The 23018-nt window shown below is 45.8% G+C and overlaps 1 protein-coding gene across 2 annotated transcripts in view; it reads left to right on the top strand.

Annotated features, from left to right (window-relative positions):
- Window positions 1-1225: 1225 nt before the first annotated feature.
- Window positions 1226-23018, top strand: part of GRAMD4 (GRAM domain containing 4) — a 103682-nt gene continuing 81889 nt past the window's right edge. Inside the window, exon 1 of one of the 2 annotated variants that reach the window (XM_082279735.1) lies at window positions 1226-1428. In XM_082279735.1, coding sequence (XP_082135861.1) covers window positions 1400-1428 — 29 coding nt within the window. In that variant the 5' untranslated portion in view covers window positions 1226-1399. The remainder of the gene's footprint in view (window positions 1429-23018) is intronic. The other variant, XM_082279734.1, reaches the window with a different exon arrangement.

Below are 23018 nucleotides of genomic sequence, written 5' to 3'. Positions count from 1 at the left end.
ACAAATCTGCTGGAGATAAGCAGTGGAGACAGGGCCACCCTCTCCAGGGGCTCGCTGGAGGACGCCGCACAGCAAACCACAGCTCATCTCCATTGCGCTAGAGGCGTACGCTGAGGTGGACAAATCTATTACAAAATCGTATAATATTGCTTACACTGCACAGCAGCCACTTGTTTAGGCAGCCCCTGCATCACCAAACCCGTGAGACTGGAGGTGAGAGGAATGAGAAATAAAAGGGTTTCTTATGGCATATACTCCCTGTATTTCTTAAGCTATGAAAAGAAGATCAGGGTTAATGACAAGCAACACAAAACACAATAAACAGTGCATGAAGACGGTTTACAGCCCTATACACTTACTAAATAATTAACAACCTCACAGAGTGTTGACACAGTGGGGGTCTGTATACAGGATAATCCCTTCCTTCCCTGAGGGCCTGGGCTCCTCAGCATGTGCGCTGTCAGGCTGCAGACGGCCAGCCCAGCCCGTGGGCACCGCTGCCCCACTGCAGGCAGTGCCAGGCTGCGGCCCGCAGCCTTCAGCCCCCAGTTAACAGGAGCGCACTGAACTCCGGCAATACGATTCCTACGATCGCAGCAAAGCACTGGCAAGGCTGACACCGTTTCGGTGCATTCGCCAAGCCCGGAGAAAGACGAAGCCCCGACCCTGCGGGGCTCAGGGTCCGGCACGAGGCAGGGCAGGGCTGCCCGCACACCGCATCGCGGTACAGAGGTGCGGCAGCTCGCATGCTCGGGCAGCGCAGCCCCGCTGCGGACACTGCGGCGTGCGGTGCCCACCGCCGCCGCACCGCAGGCAGCCAGCGCAGGGGAAGGTCTTGCCTGCTGGGCGTCTGGACTCCTCCGCAGGCGAGCTCCAGGCGCCGGCGGGGCGTGGGGCAGGTGCGAGCCGGCGGGGCTGGGGGGCTGCTCGCTGCCGCTCCGCGCAGATCCGGCGGGCGCCGCGCCGGGCGGGCCGCGAGACCGGGACCCGCCTCCGGTCCCGACCAGGCTGCGACCGGCGGGGCGCCTCGCTGTGCGCCGCCGCCGCTGCGGGCCGGGCTGGGCCGGGCCGTGCCGCACCGCCCATAGCCCGCCCGCCGGCTCCGCCCGCCCCCGCCTCTGCGGGCTCCCGCCGCGGGGCCGCCGGGGGCGGGGCGGGCGCGCAGCGCGGCCCCGGCGAGCGGCTCGGGCGCTGCGGCGGCGGCTGCGCGGGGCGCTCGGCACGGCCGCGGCGGCGGACGGGCACCTGCTGCCGCCTCGCCCGCAGCGGCGCCGCGCTTTGTCCGGGCTGAGCGGGCGCGCCCGGCCACGGCGGTGCCCGGCCCCGCTCAGCACAGCGGCGGGCGGCTCTCGGGGCGTCGCCTGGCTCCGGCGGCCTGGGCACGGCGGGGGGAGCGTGAATGAGAGTTTGCTCCGATTTCCGAGCAGGGTGAGTGCCGCGTCGGCCGTCTCGGGGGATTAATAATAATAATAATTATTTTTTTTGTGTGGGGGGGGGGGTTGTCCGTACGTTTACACGCTAGCCCGGCGCCACCTCCCCGGGGCAGGGTTGCGTGCGGGGCGCGGTGCCTCTCACCACCCCTGGACGGGGACCCTTGGGAGGGGGTTGTTGTCTCTTGGTCCCTCCGTTCCCTTTTGTTCGGCTCTCTCGGGGCTTGGGGGAAGGGGCGGACCGGGGGGTTGTGGGGAAGCCAACGGGCGTCTCGGCCGGTGGCCCAGCTGTCCAGGCGGTTGAGGCAGACGGGACACCGTCCCCGTGCCCGCAGGGGGTGTCCGGCTGCCCCCTCCCTGCTTCCCGGGCGGAGTAGTGGCCCTCCTCTCCTCTCCGCGCCCCTCCGGCACGGAGGAGCCGCCCTGGGCTGCGGGGACAGGCGGTGGCATCGCCGCCACCAGCAAGAAGGCACCGGCTGTAGTAAACACAGCGCATGGGGCGGCGGTGAACCCGGTAAAGGTCACATCCTCGTGTGCACACGCAGCCCGACCAATCTGGGCTCCCCAGTTGCTGTCTTGGGGACGGTGTGGTGGCTGCCGGTGCCTGTCGCTGGCAGAGCCGCGCTCCCGGCCGTTGGCTCTGCTCGGCGGTGTTTCCCGGCTGCGAGCAGGGATCTCCCTTGGCGAGGGAGCAGCAGTGCGAGCTGCGTCACACCCTCCTTTACCTCCTCCCGCCCCCGGCCGGGGTGGCAGCTGGGTGGCATCCGATTTAGCAATAAGAGCTAGGAATGCGGGTTCTGCTGTGAGGTTTGATTCCTGAGCGGTAGCTGAGCCTAGCTGAGTTCAGGGCTAGCCACATGTTCATATTAAATAGCAGCCAGCAATGTACTGATTCCTCAGAGCATGCAGTGTCTGGATGCATCTTGGTGGGGAGCAATGAGGCACGGGAGTGTTGGAGCAGTAGGAGTAGAGGAATGCTGCTGGAGAGCTTACTTGCAAGGAGACAGAGAGGATGGCATGGTAAATGGCTGTTTTGCAACCCAGGCTGCCAGCCTGGACTCCTTCATACAGGTCAATAGGTAGGCATACATTTTGTGGCCTTCTCCGTGCTTCTGTGGGTCATCGATGGGCTTGTGTGCACAAATGGGGCAAATGGGAAATGACAGCTTTTTGTCATGTTCTTGTGTCATGCTTTGTTGCTGCAGCTCGGAAGTTTCAGATGAGTAGATGTGGTACTGTTAAGCTTGTGTGATTATGGAATGAAGGATGGACAAGTTCTCGGGTATCGCATTTCCAGTGGTGGTTGAGATGTGGGTGGGGAGAGGAAATATTTAATAAAGCAGGGCTCCCAGGTCCCTGTGCTTTGCACTGTCTGGCAGTATCCTGCCTTTGCTTTTAACATGTGATAAATAGTTTCATTCCACAGAATTAGAACTGTGAGTTTAACTACTTTTTTTAATACCATATTCAGTTATCAAATACCACATCTAGTTATTCAGAAATGGAGGGCTTTTTTTTAGTCCTAGTCCATGTTCTTCTGAAGCTGACAGTTAAGCTACCAGCTCTGAAACAGATAAAATACAAAATTGGTGTTGTTATGACTCCACATTGTGCAAAATTCCATGAAAGCCTGAGTTATGTTTCACGATTTTTCATATGGTGGCCACAAGAATGTTTGGCTCATCCCTCTGCCATAATAAAGGTGGTTTTGGGCTGAGATGCCAGACTGAACTGAAATGAGCCATGTCGTGCATCCAGCTCTGCAGGTAAGCTCTTGGAGCTGGTTTTGGGCAGTGGCAGGTGGGGTAACCTCAGTTCAAATATCAGACTAATGGGTTTGGTTTTGCTTTTGCTTTTTTTCTCGCTTAACCGTTGCACTATTGAGACCTGATCTGCTCAGCATGTCCTTGGTCAGGGGGTGGCTCTCAAGTGGCCTGGGGTTGGCTGCTGCTGTTTGGATGTATGTGTGCCACTCCTTGGCATGGTACAGCTTCTGCTCTGGGTGAAGGCATCACACAGGCTTTGACCTCCTGCCTGATCTGTTGCCAGCATCGCTGTGTCCTGGTGACCTGACATCAGTACCTGTGAGGGTGGGAGGAATTAAGGGCAGCAGCTGGGAAAAGCCTGTCCTGGCTCTGCTCTTTTGTGGGACCCAGTTTCAAAGAGACTGATAGAAGGGAGATGGCAACTGAGGAGGCAGAATCAGGGGGCTGACTGGCAGCCCTGCTGTCTTCTCAGCTGGAAACCAATTCCTAGTGATTTACAGCAGAAACTGTTTCCTGGCCCTACCCTTTCTCTTCCTGTGAGTGATATTGAAAGCTTATAGGAATAGAAGTTCATTGTAAGAATGAATGTATGGGGCAGTATTGCATGCCAGAGAGATTCAGTGTTGTTTGAGACCTGGGAAAAAAACCAAACCAGCTGGAATACTTTATTTTGGTAAGGGAACCTTTGCAGTGTCTGAGAAGTGATTAGTGCTGCTGTTAAAGGTCAGGTATAGATCCTGGGTGTGAGGCATTGTCTGTGGATACATACAAAGTACATACATGTGATACTACATATATGTGGTGTGTCTTCAGCATCATTCTGATACTTGAGTATTCAAACCTTAGTACAGAGACTTCAAAGCTAGGGAGAAGCATTAACTGTTTTACCCTCAAAGCGATGACAGATCTGTTGGAAGAATAGCAAAGATCCCATTTCTCTTTATTTTGTCTGCTGAAAATTCGTATTTTATTTTTTGACTGAATCACCACCACATCTGTGTTTTGTGTAACATATGGTCCCATTAACAATTTTACAGTGAATAATTTTTTATTTAAGGAGTAATAGATCACATTCCCTGATGTTTTTATAGGTCTGGGTAATAAATACTGTTCAGGAAGGGTTGAGTCAAGGGCAATATATACCTTGCTGACTTTTCTGGGTTAAAGCTGTTTAGCTATTCAATGGCTTGTCATGGTCCCTTCCTCCCTCTCATTACCCCCAGTATTTATCAGGCTTAGCAGCGATACTCTCTAATTTCAAAGTCCTCAAAACCGTGGCTATAACCAAAATACTCCAGTATTATGTGCAGAAAACTCTGTCATCTTGAGTTGGAGGCTCTCTTGTCCAAACCTCACTGTGTCAGGCCCAAATAAAGTACACAATTTCCTAGCTTTATCCTGTAACACTGGTTCTATTTCTTTCCTACGTAGATTTTTCTCAGCTAAATAATATCTGTGTGGCAGCATCCATGCTAGGAGGAGAGATCGCTTTCTCTAATGTGTTATTTTTATGACACAGAGTTTGATCAGAGGGAAAGCTTTTGACAGTAAGTGCTTAATCAGGGTTTTTCAAAACAGATTTTCTCTCTGCCCACTGCCCTTAACCTCGCAGGTTAATCCATGAAATAATCCATGCACAGAAATTCAGACAACAAATGTAGTGCTTCAGTCGTAATCTTGGGTGCTTTGAGGTTTTTATGTGTTTTGGTCTTTGAAGTTTCTGAACATGCAAATTTCCTCTTTGTACCTTGGGTTCATTGCCATTGCTATAGGACACACGTTCACAAACCAAAGAAATTAGGCCTTTTCCTAGAGGTCAGAATTTACTAAAACAGTTACAGTTTAGTTGTGAATTCCCCTTAAAATTTAATGACTTAGTGCTGCTTTTTGTTATGACATAAGAAAATGAAGTAAGGAGTCTTTGAAGCTACTTCAGACTTCATAAATATTAACAGACTCTGCAGTCTTCAGAGAAAGTAAGTTCTGGATGTTTTTCTTCACCTTAATAGTACGGTTTCATTTGCACAGTAAATCTTCTTGTCTTGACTAAACTGAAAGAGCAGTTATCAGATGCAAATCAGAAATATTGTATTTGTGGGTGGGAGCACTCTTGCTCTCTTAAACACCCAATCCCTTCTCCTGGTGCATGCTTTGGGAGCAGTAAATTTAATTCCATGGCTTATAAGACCAGATCTTCTGAGGTGTTCAAGTGATTGAAAATGCAGGGTTTTTTGCTTCTGAGAATAATGGAAGGTAAAGATTCACAACTTATTCACTTGCATTGAAAAATCCTTTCTATTTGTATCTTGGGTCACTATATATGTTTAATATTTGTCTGTGTTAATGAGGAAAAAACCTCACTGGTAGTGTTCTCTAAACATGCCTTGAGAATACTTAAAATTGTCTCTAAGTTTAAAAACCAATTTGCATTTTAATAGAAACTGAAATTCCATTTAGTTGCAGCTTCTTACAAATCCCAGGTTAATGCAGAAAGTTTTTTGTGATGGTCTGTAAATATGGGAAATTATAAGAGAGAATTGAGTTGTGAGCTCTAAAACCTGCCTGCAGAAGCACATGTCAGAACAAAGGAGCGCATGGCAGCACAGAGAGGCTTGTCTCCACCAGACCCTGGGGGGAGAAGGTGTCACACGGCAGACCCCTACAGAGAGGAGCCTTCCAGGAGCTGACAGATGAGTGAACAGCGAGTGACCACCCCACAGAAAGACATTTAGGAAGCATGTTGCTGATGTGGCAACATGGGATAGGTCACGCCATATAAGGAAATGCTGTGCCTTAGAAAAGTATATAAAACCAACTCACTCCTTTGAATGAATAATTCAGATTCCCTGCTGGTCTGTGTCCAAGATTCAGTCGGTGACAAATGGTGCCCCGTGTGAGGAATTTATTATATGCCTATCTGTGAGTCTGTTGGTGAGCCCCATGGGACTTGATGTGCTGCTGCAAGAAGCAGGAACGCTGGCCAGCGATAATCCCTACAAGTTGTAGGTGAGCCATGGGGGACGTAGGGGATGGAGCATCCCAGGAACATTACATCCTAGAGATGTTAAAACAGATTTTAAAGAAACGTGGCAGGAAAGTTGAGTCTACAGGTTTGAACACTTGTTCTGGGTGAAGAACTGGGATTCAACTTCAGATAGTATTTTTAATCCTCAGACATGGGATGCTTTAGAGGACGCATTGTGGAACCAAACTACGTGCGGCGACACGGTGCTGACAGAGCTTTTGTGTCCGTGGAGGACAGTGTGCAAGGCGCTCATAATGCATGCGGCACCCAGAGACCAGACAAAGAAAGCCGCTTGTGCCACCCCAGCAGCCGTGCCGAGCCCTTCTGTGCCACCAGCAAGTGACCGTAAGTCTGTCAGGGCTGTAGGAGGAGAACCAGAAGATGGCCCCTCGTCGCCCGACCCATTTGACCCTGGAGAGAAGCCAGACGGTACCGTAAAGCTTGTGCTGCCCCACGCCATGCGGCATCAGCTGGAGCCAGGTTGCAGCGAGTGGCTGGAGCTGGGGGGGAGCATGTTCCCTCTCTGTTTGCCTTCTGTGAGAGTGCAGTGGTGGTGGCAGACATAGCGAGGGGAGAATGTGTGGTGCCGCGCTGGCGAGCCCATGGCAGAGCTGCGTGGCGCCGGTGAGCACATGGCGGCGAGCGTATGGCAGTGAGCACATGGCAGAGCCGCGCAGCACCAGCGAGCCTATGGCAGCAAGCACATGGAAAAGCCATGCGGCGCTGGCGAGCCTATGGCAGCGAGCACGTGGCAGAGCCGCGCAGCGCTGGTGAGCACATAGCGGTGAGCCTATGGCAGCGAGCACGTGGCAGAGCCGTGTGGCACTGATGAGCACATGGTGGTGAACCTATGGCAGCGAGCACGTGGCAGAGCCACGCGGCGCCGACGAGCCTATGGCAGCGAGCACATGGCAAAGCCATGCTGCAGCCACACCCGGCGGCCACCCCTATGCCGCAGACGGGTGGGATCAGCAGCACTGAGAGCTGGCGGGGCCGCGGCTCCATTTAGCTCATGGCGAAGGCTGCCAGCGGCTGTCTGCATGTGAGAGGTGAAGAGGCGAGCCAGCAGGGCCTGCGTGGCCGCCTGACCCACTACAGCCAAGGCTCCCATTCCCTGCGGACTCTTGGGAGCTGATACTGTACTAGAATAAAGGACTAAGTGGACCAATAGTCCCTTCCCCAGGGTGGGGAGGCTGCAGCATACAGCATTTTGCACCAGCATGTGCGGGAATGGCTGCAGGCTAAGCGTACCCTTCCTGCATCTAGTCCACAGAACTCTTCTGTTTTCATTATTCAAAATGTTGACCCTATCTCAAAGATTGCTTTTTGTGATGGATAATAATTATAATTTATAAGCTATTTTTTAATGCAAGAATTAGGCTCGTTACCTTTTGAAACCACTTAGAGAGTTAATGTTATTATAATTGTAATTTTCCAAGACCTAGATTTATATATTCTGTGAAACAATGAAGTATTTAAGCAGTTGATATTACCTTGCTTATTTTCACTTGATGCACACTTGTTGTTGTATTAGATGTATTATTTTACCGTTCATAGTAAGAAGACTGCATGTTATGTTACACATTTTCCTGAATTTGATAAGTTGAAAGATGTTTGTGTTACGTATTGTTAGAACAGAAAAGGGGGAATGCAGAGATGGGGTGTGCCCCCCATGAAAGACTGTAAAAAGTTTACATGTTCTTAATTTTTCAGTTGCATTCAGAATGATAATAATAAAGTTTTTAAGCAATTTTATAAGTATTTTAGAGAAACCCTCTCAGTCAAAGCTTAAGGCTCTGGCCAAACCGTAGCCCTGGCTGACTAGGGATTTATACCATCAGATCCAAGTGTTTCTGCTCTAAAAGTGTAATCAAGTCATTTTGACTTACTAATTTGATCTTAAAAAAGCTGGACCCTCTTTCAAAGTGAACTTAAAAGTCTTCCCTAGAAAAGACTTTCTAAGTCTTCACTGTGAAACAGGACCTTCCAGCAGTTGCAGACTCTGAGTGATGGTAAAAGTTGTAGACAACTTTACATTGTTTCTCAAAGTTCTATCTGTTCAAAAACTGTCATAATTCTTATTTGTATAAAACAGAAAAGGGGGAACTATGGGGAATTATAAGAGAGAATTAGGTTGTGAGCTGTAAAACCTGCCTGCAAAGGCACATGGCAGAACAAAGGAGCACATGGCAGCACAGAGAGGCTTGTCTCCACTGGGCCCTGGGGAGAGGAGGTGTCACACGGCAGACCCCTACAACGTGTGTTGCTGATGTGGCAACACGGGATAGGTCACGCCATATAAGGAAATACTGTGCCTTGGAAAAGTGCATAAAACCAACTCACTCCTTTGAATGAACAATTCAGATTCCCTGCCGGTCTGGGTTCGTCATTCAATCGCTGACATGTGAAGAACACTTTACCTGTAGATACACTTTACATGAAGTTTGATGTATTCTTTTAAAACTTGTTCTAGGTATCTCATCAGTAACTGAAGAGAACTCATCTTTTTATTTCACAGAATCATGTGAAATGATGTGAATGATTGAGGTTAAAGTGGACCTCTGGAGGTACCTGATCCAACCCTTAGCTCAAGCAGAGCCACCCTAAAGCAGGTTGGGTCAGTGATGGCTTTTGAGTATCTCCGAGGATGGAGATACCTTTCTGGGCAGCCTGTGCAAATTGTCAGTCACCACCACAGTAAAAAAAATGTTTCCTGATGTTCAGAGAGAACTTCTGTGTTTCAGTTACTTCTGCTGCTGTCACTGGGCACCGCTGAGCAGAGCCTGGCTCTGTCCTCTCTGCACCCTCCCTTCAGTTGTTTATGTACGTGTATAAAATCCTCCCCTTGAGCCTTCTCTTCTCCAGGCTGAACAGTCACAGCTCTCCCAGCCTCTCCTCACAGGAGAGATGCTCCAATCCCTCTGCTGGACTATCTGCAGTATGTCCATATATCTCTTGTGCTGGGGCCCTCACAACTGGGCATAATACTCCCGATGGGGCCTCGTATTTCCCAGTATGCCTTAAACATAAGAAACTTCAAAAATAAATTGTGCATACTTTTTTTAGCACGCATGTCCAAGAGGTCACTTTGGTGCTGTAAATCACTGATGCAACTTCTAAGTAGTTTTGCTCTTCCACAGGAGCTAATGTCCCTTGTTTAAAACACTTCAGCATTTTCCTGATCCAGTCAGTGCAGGCTTTGGCAACTCTTTTGACCTGTGATTAAAGGATTTATGACTAGGTTTGCTGGCTACACATGCCTAATAAGCGTAACCATTGGATGCTGAGTCACATGGGGACATGTGTTTTTGGGGTTTGTTGACACAGACTCCTGTCTGAAACAGAGCTCATTGCAGCTTATAGTGAATGTGTGCTTACATTTGTGAGGGCACATTCCTGCTGTGGGCTGGTTTGGTTCTCCAGCAGCCACCCTTGTACTCTTTTGGGGTTGACCTGCCTGGCCTGTGGCACCTTCTGCATTCCTGCATTTCCGTGGAGACGAGCCTGGAGGTGAGCAGCTGTCTGTAGACTAAACAGGGAAGTTTGGATGCTTTGTGTGTATATGCATAATTCTGTAGTTGATGTTAAATACAGAATTTGTAAACAGGGGTTTTATTTTTAGGTCAACAGGGTTTCTGTTTTTAGGTGAACACTTCTAGGTGCAGAATAAAGATGTTAGTGTAATGCTGCTAACACTGGTCATGGACAGGAGGGAGAGAAGAGAGCAAGAAAAAGGCATAAAGCAAAAAGTATCACTTTATCCTTGGGTTTTGCATCAAATTCCTTGAGGGGGGACACTAATTTCTTTACCATTAAGTGTCCCCTCCTGTTGATGTAGGTATGTATAGTTGGTTAAGGTAGGATTTTTTTGAAGGTTCTTAAAGAGTATGGCAAAATCACGTGGTAAAAGCGGTTGGCAGTTGCTTGCTTTCACTATGTCCAAATACAATGGTTAATAGGCACCTTTCAGTTTTTCTTAGTATCCTCCAAAAAGTAACTGCACAACATGAGAGGTCTGTACTTACCTTAATTGGAAAGAACAAAACCATACACTTCATGCTGGCCTGATGTATGCAATTAGTGACTGAGTGCAGTTAGTTTCTAGCTGCTAAAACTGTCTTATGAGACCTCTTGACAGGACTATCAGCAGTTTGTATTAGTATCTAGCATTACTAATGCTTGGCATTTTACCATGTTGTAAAAGCCACTTGTTCCTTCAATATTCATTTCAGGTATCAGGGTTACTTACATACAGAACACACCAAATTCACTGGTTTGGAAACGAACCAATTTTCAGAGACTGAAAATTAGTACCAGGTTTTTCAGTGAAGGATACACAAGCATCTTTAGATGCTCTCAAGGCAGGGTTTAATTCATAAACTAAAATTTATCATTAGCTTAAATTTTGAAAAGTGACTTCTTCAAGTTAGAAACATGTATGAAAAAGAGGACTTCTTAAGAGAATTTCAGCTTTAGAGGTACCTTCAGAAAAAAGTCCTCCAGCCTCTCATGTATTTTGCTATCTGAGGCTCCACATTCCTTCTACGTTTGGAAAATGGTTTGCATGTTTTTCTTTCCTTCCCTCTTCATCTCTTCTCTGCATTCCCAGGTGTGCACAATAACTGGTTTAAAATACCTTGCTGCACTTCTCAAGGTATAGAAGTGTATTGTAATTCCTGGGGAAATGTGGCAGGGCTTCAGAGAAGCGTGTGGATTTCTAACTGTTAGCAGTTTTTCAGCAGTGTCACAGCCATAGGGGTGGGGAAACATGGGGTGTCTGGAGAAGGATCTCTTAAAATGTAGAGGTTTTTTGGACTTCACCATGCTGCTGCATTACAAGTATGATGAGGATATGGGTTTTTTCCATGTTGTTTTTTTAGAGCCAGGTGATGTCTGTAGCTGTACAGCTTCAGGGACCCACCTAGTTATGTTAAGACCGATGGTGTCTAAACCCTGTAATTTACTCCAGATTAGAATCCAGGGAACTGTAGGGTTGTGTGCTTTGGGTAAAGCTGCTTCCCTAGACACTTCTGTAGTAGTGCGACCACTACCAGTATCAGATTTTGTTCCAGGGCTAACCCAGAAAATTGGTGAGTTTATGCTTTCTGGGTTGTCTGGAGAGAATAGGATGTCCAGTTTGAACCTTAGAGATCTTAGCATCAGAGAGCAGTCTGAAAATACCTATAACCCCATATTGGGAGTGAAGGAAACAGTAGCCTGGGCTCCTGAGCATTTTGGAAAATGCACAACTATTGAAACAAGATACTGTGTTGGAACAGGAGAAGAAATAGTGTTTTAAGCACCCAAAGATGAAATGCTGTGTACCTTGGATGTGATATTCCTTGCAGTTGCCTGACCCCTGAGGACTACGACTTTTACCTGATTCAAATCAAGCTGCAAGATCATCTGTAATGCACGGTCCTATCTCTGAACTCATTTTTGTGTTAGGGGCTTTTTTCATCTTTTCTTTTGCTCACCTTTTGCCTTATGAGAGAGGGAGTGATGTCGAAGGAGTTGCCTGCGTGTACCTTGCTGTCTCTAGCTCTGATGTTGGGTTCCCAGCAGCTGCCATCCTGTTTGTGTGGGGCAAAGACAACTGTGAAGTGTGAAACTTGGGAGCAGCAAAACATCCAAAGCATCCTCATGGGACTTACACTAGGGTGTCTTTGGACTGATGTGATCATCAGATAGTAGTGAAAACCAGCTCTGTAGACTACTAAGTCTTGCATCACCCTGCAAGGATCATTTCATTGGAAGGAGTAGAAAAAAGGACAATCTGTCTGAATATATTCTTTATGTAATCTGACTTTTCAAAGCATTAAACCACTTGCAGGTGTTATTACAGTTAGGTTAAGTTTATAATTCTTTGAACTTCTGCATTGCTTTTATCCAAGATCTCACACTCCTTTTAAAAGCTAACCTACAAAGTAACCCAAAAGATACCTCCAAGTGTCCGAGATCACTTTTTGTACAAAATTGTAGTGCACCTTGGTTTTGTGTAAAACCCTATATGGTCTCAGCAGCTCTGTGGGACCACTCGTGGTTGTGCAGTGAGGAATGCCCTTCCCAACAAGCCATGGAGAGTGTGATTGAACACCTTGGTCCTTTAAGAGAACTGCCAGCTGCTACAAGGTGCTGTGCTTGCAAGATTTTCTTCAGATGTAAGAGCTTCCAGGAAACCTGCAGTAATTAAAACTAATGTCAAGAGTTTTCAAAATACTGCAGAAATGAGAATTCTGTTCTCTTCCAGATTATCTGGAGCAAGCCCTTTTTTATTTGGAAGAAATGTTCTGAATACAAAAGCTTTTGATACTTAAGAAGGGTCTTGGCCTATTTTGCAAAACTTTGCCTTCTCTCCCTGGCAGAGTTGCTTATGGGACTGATGACCGTACATGCATTCAACAGCTCTTTTTCAGCCAAAGTGGGATAAGTTCTGACTTCTCCAGAAAACTGTGTTAGGGAATATTTTTACAGCAAATATACTTTTTGTAAAGCTACTTCTGCTTCTTTCGTATTTCTTCCAGTAGCAATCTTTCCCCAGTTTGAGGGCTCTGCCAGCAAAGATTTCCTCTAATGCTGGATCACTTATCCCTCTATGACAACACATCGAAAATAAATGAAGCACAAATACCATTTCTTGGAATGTTTTACAGGAGGAATGTGGATCTTACTTTGTTTAGCATTTTTAATTTGCCTGGTGAATGAAGCTCTCTGACCCTTGCAGTCCTCTGTTAAAAGAGAGCAGGGACAGTATCTGCTTTTTGAGTATGAAACAATGACCGACATTTTCAGTCTGGTTTTCCTGGTGCAGTGCAAGCCTGGCTTTGTCCAGTGTCTGCTTTGAGTTTCATACAGCTAACCTGGTTTGAGACACTATGGGTTCTATTCAAAGCTCATTTTGTGTTTTGTTGTTAATACTTTGAAATTGCATAACTATTTTCTTCTTTAGCAATAAGCTTTAAGTATTAAGCCGTTGTCTGTGACTCATTAGTCTGTTGTTGGTGACAGTTTACTGTCTTTGTTAAATCACGGAAAATCCTTCCATGCAGTTTGTATTCCTTATTGTCTGAAGCAAACTACAGCTGTTTGTTTTACCCTGAAGGAGGCTTTCTTCTCAGCTGACTAAAAGTTCAGAATAACATCTGAGAGCTAATATAAAAATACAGCAGACCTCATTCATTGAGCAAAAAATTTTGTGCGTGTATTTAACTGTTGAACAGTTGTGTTTGATGAGTTTTGAAAACACTGCCTAGACTGACACAAAAACCAATGTCTGTTTCCTTGCTTTTTTTACTTCTCATTTCAAAAGCTCCAGCAGAACCAAGTATTGGTAATTACACAGAGTGATGTCTTCTAGAACCTTTTTAATCAGTGGTTTAGTTGCTATGAGTTAATACTGCATTGTTGTAGAAGTCAGGAGAGAAGTTGGTTAAAGACACATACACTTACTGGGAACACTAGGAAGGGGTTTGACCTTGACGATGACTGAATGACCACAGATTGCTCATAATCTGAAATGGGAGATGGGAAACTGTGTTTAGGAAACAGATGCACTGCTGATGTTTCTGAACCACGGAGGAAGAACCAGACAGCAGCTCTTGAGGTAGACTAGCTAAAAGCATGCAGGTTTTCTTTCTTAGAAGTTGACAATTGGAATAGCTTCTTTTTAAATAAGGACTAACTAGTAGATTCAACTTAAAGTAAGAGTTGTTTTGGATAACTAGCAATGTGATTATAGTGCAGTGTGTGCCCTTGTGTAAGAATGCCAGCATGAAGTGGTCTGACCTCTTCTGTATCCTCGTTAACTACATACCAGATCCAAAGAGTTTTTTTTCTGTACCTATGTGAGCTCTTGGTCAAAGTTATTAGTGTTGGTTACACACAAATCAGATCCAGCTTTCTGATCCTAATGTCACTGATTCCTGGGCACTCAGAAACCTTCACACTTACTAGAAAACAGTCTTCTAATTCAGAAAAACTTGCTTTCAAGTCTGTGGATGGTATGCCTGCCTTTTCTGAAGGAGGGGTTTTAGTAGGGAGTGGTTTTTATTTTGCCTGTTGCTATACATCTGTTGAAAAGCCTGAGGCCCTTGCTATGCTGTGGGGCATCAAAGTTGAGTGCAGCAGTTGAAAGCTAGAACAGTCCCTGGTTAAAACTGCTGTTTAGTTTCTGAAGCTTTTGTACTATCCAATAAATAGAATGATTTGGCAGGAGTATCAGTAGGAGATGAACTATTCTTTCATTGTGTTTTTACAGCTTTTCTTTTCACCCTAAAGACAGCTGCTCCCTGTTGCTTGTCAACTCATCTTCCAAGACTTAGGTGTTGTTTAGAGCAGACTCCCATTTTTACAGCCATCCAAGTCCCTGCTCCAGTTTAGTTCGTCTGCCTCGATCCTGCAGCTGGATGGAGGCTCCAGATGTCTACAACAAAGAAAGCAAAAGATACCATCTTTCTTTTCCTTTTTTTTCCTTCACCAAACTTGATGTTTTGTCATTTGCTTTTGGGCATCTTTTTCCCTGGAGATCCCTAAAATATTCAAGAATAATGTGATGTACATTTTTTTTTCCTTTTTTTTTTTTTTTTTAACTTCTATGCCAAATAGGTAAGCAAATCAGAGGTTAGTGGGATTTCAGTGCTAGCTGGTGGTTCCATCATATTCTGCAGTCTTGAGTATACTTCCAGTATTAATGCAGAAAGTCTAATTCCAAGTTTCCGCAACTTTGAGAGACTGTATCTATCTGTTAAAACATTTGTGTAGTATAAACAAAAGTCTAGATATTCCTAAACTGAAATTTCGAACCTGACTTGTAATTCAACTTTTGGGATCCTTTTTGAAAAGTGAAATCTGTGGTTTAGGTTTTAAAATTCCAAGATTTAAATATGTGGATATTATTTAAGTAATGGGGAATAAGTTAGAGCTGGAAGAAATCCCAGTTAAGAAACTGACAGAAGTGCCAAAAATGTTGTACTCTGCCTTCATTTATGCTCCATCCCCCACATTCTTTAGGGAGTTTTCATGAGGTCTTTTGGAGGTCTGTGGGTGGTCTCTGGGCTTCAGCTGGTGACGTGGCCTCTCAGTTTTAACATGAGGCACCACTGGCTTCTCTTGGCTTTGATAGGGAAAAACCCACTGCGGTGATGCGATACCTTTATTGTATTTTTGTATAAGTTTTCTGTACCCCAGTGGCTCATCCCTACCTTCCCCACTCCTATTCCCAGTTGGTTTGCCCCAGACCCAAGCCGCTTCCCCGGTGCTCCCTACATGGTTCTTCTCCTCCCCTTGTTCTAGCTCTTTCCCTATCAATCACCCAAACCCCTCCTGCTGTTCCCGAAGGTCCAGTGTCCATCATCTGAAACCTCCCAATTTACCCTTCTATGGTCCCCATCAATCCCCCGAGACCCTACCCCTCTAGATACCTCCCCCTTTGGAAATCCCCTAAACCTCGATGCCCCATTGGGGCATGTGATCCCTTTCCCTCCTCCCCTTGGGTCTATTGGCCCAAGGAAATGTCTATCCTCGTCCATATCCCTCCCTTAGAGATTTCTATTGGTCCCCACTTAAGCCATCCCCATTGTAACACCTCCCTTTATAAGAGGTTCCCTGGAGCTGATGGAGGCTTGTCTCCTGGGGGTCGCTTCCAATAAATTTGGATTATCCCGTGTGGTGAGCCTTCTTGCTACTTTTTATCCTCTCCCTCCTCGGGACTGCTGACAGCCACTGTGCCTGGAGCTTCAGCTCCCCTGGGCAGAGCTGAACTCCCGAGGAGCAGCTTTAAAGCCGAGAGCCTCCAGCTGCTCCCCACTCCTGTCGCACACCGCAGGAGCTAGCCTGGGCAGTGGTCAGTGGCGGTCATTGCGACAACCCACCATTTCTTAGGAGTGGTTGCGTGAAGAAAGGCAGAATCTCTTCAGAAGTCTCCTTTGTGGACTGAGGAAGCTTTGAAATGGGCACAGCTGAAGTGGCTTTATGGTGGCACATGGGTGGGTGCAAGGACTACGGCTCCCTGCTCCTTGCTTCCCCACCCCAGACATGACTGCTTGGAAAGATACACTGTGTGTATATGGCTCTTTGTCTCAGTACTTTGACCTTTGGACCTTTATCATTGCCAGCTGAAGTGTCAGCATGGCATAAATAAGTCAGATCAAGTAGTGTAATTCTGGCCCTCATCCCAGCCTTAGAGGCAGATGTAAATGCCATCCTCTAGCTGGCTTTTGACTTGTTTTGTCTGACTGAAATGATGACTGATATAATCTTATTTCTTCTCCCTTAGTTTCTTCACTTTGTTACTAAACTTTCTCCTCCTATCTATGTGTTAATTTAAATCTATTTTGAGTCTGAGGGCTCATCAGCCATGTGCCAGGTTGCTGTCATTTGGTTTGGATTATCTTAGCAGCCTGACAGGCTTCTGGTGTATCTGTGACATTTTGAGACAAGAAAGTACCTTTTTTTTTTTTTTTTTTGTAATAGAGCATGCAAAAAGTATGGTAATTTAGAATGCTTTTACAGGCTTGGTTAATAAACCAAAAAGCTGATACATGAAATGCAAACACCATTGGATTCATATGTTATCCTGTGGTGGTGTCAGTAGGTTAGCACGCTGAGTCTCAGAAGTGATGTTCTTCTTACAGCTTCCTCTATGACCTGACTGAACCTATCAGCTGGCCAGTTCAAATATGGACAATTCTTTAAGCCACTTAAAGTTGTGACCGCCTCTGTGATCCACGCTTATGGATAGACAAACTCCCCCCAGCTCTCTCTCTCGTTTCTGGCGCTGGCACAGGTGGCTGCGGGCCCCGTGTGGGGGCCAGCGGGCCCGGCCAGGCCCTGCTTGGGCCAGGCTGGGCCGGACCACAGCCATCCTGGAGCCGATGGACCTGTTCCAGCCATGGAACCCCCCCCACTGCCTTGCCGTGGGCAGCCGGAGCGGCTCGGCTCTCCCCCCTCTCCACTTCGATAAGCAACATTCCAGCTGCAAGGCCGAGGTGAGATTAACCCTTTTATTGCTGTGAAGAGCTGAAAACCTGAGGGAAGAGAAAGAGGAGATGCTTAAAGCTGAAATTCTGTTGTGAAGCTACGATATATCAGAGTATCCTGTTGTAATTTCATGAAGATATGGGGGGTGGAGTGTTCAACTCGTGAGCAAAAGCACCTGCGCCGAGATAGGCAGATGCTGACGCAGCTGTCATCTCAGGAGAAGTTTGAACAGGGAGAGATGGAAGTGATGAGGACTTTTGCTCCAAATGGGAAAGGAGAAAACCTCAGTTCCTAGAGATGCTCCCAGAGATAGTCCTAAAGATGAAGATGAGGAAGACCCTTTGCTCCCACAGAAGGAGAAGGGCCTCTGTTCTTGTTTCTGAACGGCTCAGCCTTAAAATTGTACCCCAAAAACTTCAAGAGTGGACCCTCGAAAGCAGGTGTGGGAAAGCTGCAAGTCGGGGGAAGGGACTCACATGTGAGCAGAGACTCCTCTTCCTAAATGGACTGAACAATATTTGGAAGTGGGCGGCTGTCTCGTTGTGATAATGTTTTCATAGCACGAGCAAGAAGAGACTTCTCTTTCTAAATGGACTGAACAAGGTTATTATGGAAGTGGTAAACAGACTGAACATCTTAAGGGTTGTCTTTTTACATTGTCAGTGGGAGAAGGGAGGAAGGTGGGGGGAGGAGGAGAGTTCTAAAGGTGGTATAATTTTTTTTTCCCTCTTTTGGGTCTGTTAATATACTTCTTTATATTCTTTCAAGTTTGGTGCCTACTTTGTGTTTCTCCTAATTCTTATCTCACAGAAGGTAAACAGTAATGAGTATTTTGGACCAAACCACTACATTAAATTGGTGTTTCTGCCCAGTTACAAACCCAACACGCTACAGGTGGCCAAGGGGGCTTCTCCCCGGATACTTGTTCTGTTATGTTAATCTATCCCAGTTAGGATTCCCCGGTTCCCTTGTCACTCCCCCAGAGCTGCCCCACTGGTCCCTGTTCCCTAGTCCTGCCTTTTCCCCGCCCCCAGATAAAACTGTGAGTTTCGGGATCATGTTCATATTTGCCCCTGCACCCTTTGACAGTGTAGCAGCAATAAATGCTCCTGGCAGAACGCACGCAAATGCCCTTCTCGGCTCTTTGCTACCGACTGTAACACTGAACCCACCCGTGCGTCTGTGGGGGCACGCGGGACCCCACAGAGCCGGGCAGGGACGGTATTATTACCCCATGTTTGGGATCAAAAGGACCGATCTGGCAGAGATATTTTGTTTTCCTTTTCTATGTGTCCAGTACCTCTCATGTTGAAACCTGCTGGAAAACTTGCTAATACAACTGTTTCAAGAGAGGAGCTGGCTTCTCTTGGGAGAAATGCCCCTTAGCATATGTGTATACTTTGGTGGTGATGCCAACAGCAGACTCTTCCTTTGCAGGGAGAAGGGGAGCTGGGTTTGTTGATATGCCCTGCTTTATTTAAAGATTTGCTCTAATATAATCTTGTTCCAGTTGTTTGAAGCAGCTTCTGAAGTGTAGTTGTTAACTCCTGTGCGTAACTTTTTGTCATCTGCAGTTATGAGGCAATAGAATATAAGAAGCACCATTAAAATATTAATTTTTTTACAAATATGACCGAATTAGTAAGAACTGGGCAAGCTTATGGTAATAACCTTAGCTGTTTGGTTTATTATTAGGAAGAGGCTTTGCATCTTCTTTACAGACTTACATAAAGCATAATCTCTGTGTTTCCTTGAAATTATGGAATTTTTTCATTGTTTTTTTTTTTTGACTCTATGCATGCTTTAAGGAAGCCTCAAAATTGCTCATAGAATGTGGCCTCTTGTCTCCATCTTTTGTCCCTTATCTCCATCCTGTGTCCGCTGTTCATGTAGCCATCTGTGTGTGCCAAGCTGCTGAAGATGGGGAGCCGAGCTGCTCTATGTGTGTGTGTGAAAATGAGTGGGTTATGATTGCTGGCCAGAGCTCGTTTCCATCAGTGATGAGTGTCTTGAGTGAGGAGTTATTTTGTTTTTGTTTGCAAAATGAAATAGGTTTTGTCAACTAATAAAATTAGGGAGAATATACAAGAATGCGTGGGAAACTTGAGTAGTGTCTTTTTTTTTTTTTATCCTTTTGCCTCCCTCCCTTCTCCATCATTCTTTCTGAGGTTATTTTACTTCCTCATAGGCTGTGGTCCCTATCTGTAACTGTTGGTGGGGTGAGGGGATGTACTTTGCTCAGCCTCACCTTCATGCTTCTCCATCAGCTGCCTATTTAACTCTCACTACTGCTAAGCATGCATGGCAGCCTTTTCCTGGGTTAGACTGGTGTCCATCTTCAATCCTCTACTTAGAGCAGTTAGGGGTATCACCCACAGTGGCTTTTTTAACAGTAGTTGATACTACGGGCAGAGGTTGTTGTGAAAGAGCACAGAGGAGATACCCAGACAACAGCTGCTTCTTGGAAGAATCAGATTTAATAGCAAAGATTTCTACTTAGTTTTGCTGTCCAAAGCATGTTAAAATCAACATGTGAAATGAAAGATCTGCAGTTATAGCAAAAGACCCAAGCAGTTTACTGAACAAAAGAGCTAACTTGCAGGATCCTTAGGGATCTAGTTTCTCACAGGACTGTGCCCTCTGTTCCCTGGTATGGCTATACTAGCTGTTTTTTTTTTTTTTTTTTTTTTTTTTTTTTAATTTACGATTTCTATTGTAAGCATGGGGATAAGATATTGTGCCTACGGTGGGAATGATGCAGTTTGAAATGTGAGAGAATGGGGGTTTGCTCCTGTAAGGAAGATTACCTTGAACAGCAGGGCCATTCAGTCTGGAGCCTGCCATTCCACTGTGTTAATTATTTAAAAAGTAATTGCAACTCAGATATCAAAACCCTATTTTGGGTACAGTGATTTCTTTCTTTTTACAGCAAATGTAACAGCAGTGCAATGGGACTAAAAAGATGAGTTGCCCCCAGAAGAAATGCAGGAGGGGTCTGTGATAACTAGAGACCAAGTTTGGTGCTTTCCTGTGTCACACAACTTCCTCTGCTATTTCCTAACTCTTCTACGTGGAGTAAAATATCTCTGTCATCTTTTGACAAGCTGTGTGGGTGGAATGAAGGAGGCTCTTTTCCAGAGTGCTGCTTTCCAGCAGCGCTGCTGTCAGTCTGGTGGGAACTTGACCTTGACTTTTTTATTCTGTGGTAAGATTTCAAGGAATAGTTTACATGGCTTTTACAAATGGCTGTGTAGTACAGACAGTGCCAGAAATTAAGCTGATGCCTGAAGCCAGACTTACTGTTTCTCTGTATAAAACTTGCTGTTTCTCTTTTACTGTTTCATTTAACTTACTCTGATAAATCCCATCTCTGTGTGTTGTGCATGTCCTTTTACACATTATTCGTGCCAGTTTTTACACAATATTTTATACCCCTTAATTTAGAGGTTGATATGATGAGTAATTATAACACTGCAAACTTGCATAATCCATGGAGTGTTTTTGCCTTTCTTCCCCCTTCCTCTCTTGTGTACTTGTAGCGCCAGCTTCAGAAGCATTTTCAGGTTTTTGTTGGGAGAAGGGGAGAAGGAATAGAATGAACAGCAGCTCTGCTTCTTGCATGGAAATATCTATGATTTGGGGATTTTACATGTTCTTTGTAAGATCAGGGCCAGTATATAGGAAGGAAATGAAAGATTCTGATTTATAGTGGTGGTTGTAATTGGCATGTGCTAGCTATGTCTTTCTAGTTCTTCATGGAACAGAAATGGTGTACTTAACCACAAGGGGAGAAGTTAAAAATCTTTAATGCATTAACATTATTTTTATGGCTGCATGGCAGTTGGAGAGCTAGTGGTGTTTGGTAAAATGCTCAGTTCTTTTCCTCGGCCATGTCTGTCTTGGGTTTTTTAGTCAGCATAACCTGATTTTTTTGCAACATGCACATTTCAGAAGGTTAATGAATTCTCAGATCAGCAGTCGGATAGTTAAAGCTTGCAGAAACAAGTTACAAAGTGCTGTACACAAAATTACTGCATCTTGGGAATCTTTCACGGAACACTTGCATCCGAATGGTTTCATGTTAACTGGATACTCACACAGTTCTAATATTGGCTTCTACTGAATTGTCTCCCTAAATTGAGGGAAGACTCTCAAAATAGGCCCTCTTGCTGTACTCTGGCCCTTAGTCTTGTTCTCAGTGAGGTACCCTGATAGGTGAATGATTTGGGAAGTATGAACCTGGCCCTGTGGTTGTTTGGTGTCACAAAGGTAGGGGGTTCATTTTATTGCTGCACATGTAACACAGCAGTTGTAGGTCTGTGGTCTTTTGCCTGTTAGCTTGAGTAATTCCTTCTGTATGGCCTTGCCATAAGTGAAACTGTAATGCACAGAAGCCTTGGCCCTGTGGCTCAGGGGAAGTGTTACTCAGAGGTGCGAGGTGCAGAGGTTGGTGAGGGCTGGGGCAGGCTTCTCTTCAGCACCGGGTTGTGTGCTCTCAGCTGTGCTCGTGGGTGTACATGCACAGCCGAGATTGGTCAGGCTGTGGTCGTCAGCTGTGAGCTGTGTCCTGCTTCACATGGTACGTCTTTATTTATAGACACAACAAACCAAAAGGAATGCACAGACATTCTTCGAAACTACACAATGCTATGTACCTTTGCTCTGCTTTCATAGGTTGCTGGGTGAGCTATGATGAGACACCCTGAGCTGATGAGGTACTTGCTTCTGAAAGTCCTCTCAAAGAAATACCTGCTAGGTCCAAGCTATTCTGTGTAGCTATTCTGTGGTCTCAAAGAATCTTTTTTTAACCTTGGATTACATCTCATTTCTACAGTGTCCTTTTTCCTTAGCAGTACCTTCATTCTGTGATTTATCTCTAGTTACCCTCTGAAGATAGCGAACATGCAGTTGAGATAATGGAAAACTCAGCATAAATCAGGTCTCAATAACTTGCTCTTTTTTTACTTGAAGGGACAATTAAAATTCTTCATGGTTGGCAGGGCTCACAGTTTTTCTAAACAGTCAGTGATTACCTTCTTAATAAACTTAATAGTCTGTATAAGATGCTCCTGCCAGTATATGTACTTCTGAATTTAAATATTTATTTTAAAGTAGACTGTAAAAGGCCAGCTTTATTCTCAGTACTGTGTCAATCTAGACTTCTTACAGTTTCCATTTGAACAGTGGAAGATGAGATAAATGCAGTGACAGTCTAATCTTACCCTGTGTTAGTTGTCCTCCTGCATTTGTCACCCCCATGTCTCTGTTTTTATAGGCAGAAGTTGTGGTGCTTGCTTAGGGCAGCAGTTCCTGTGTGCCCCAGCTTCTTACCTGTTGGGAGCTCATCCAGTTCTGAACTGCCTGAACCTTCTCATAAGCAAAGGCTCTTGCTGAGCTGGTGATACTCATCTTCCTGTTTTCATCCTCAGCTCTACCCTGACTAGTAGACAAAATTCAGAGCAAGGAAGCAGAAAAAAGCCTTTTGTCAATGCCAAGCTGTGACAAACTCTTCCCTGTCCTTCAGATTAGGGACTGAAGCTCTGGTGTCCAATTTTTGAAATTGTGGCAGCTTCATAAATGCTGTCTTTAAGGTGAAGCTTTGCAGTCGTTTCACCTTGTTTAAGTGCAGGTGGCTGCTGTAAAAGGATGCTTTCTCCCTCCGCCCACCACCACAAACCGCCACATTTTCTGTGTGGGAATAGCAAAAGCTCCAATAGCTTGTGCTGCCCCGAGTGAGACTGCATTCCTGTCTGCTCTGATTAGACCGACCTTGCCAGAAAACAAACAAAAATTAGTTGCATCAGCAATGAGCTGATGAAC

This window comes from Coloeus monedula, assembly GCF_965178545.1.
Source record: "Coloeus monedula genome assembly, chromosome: 4".
In the NCBI taxonomy this organism is placed as follows: domain Eukaryota; kingdom Metazoa; phylum Chordata; class Aves; order Passeriformes; family Corvidae; genus Coloeus; species Coloeus monedula.
This window is presented reverse-complemented; position numbering and strand designations above follow the sequence as displayed.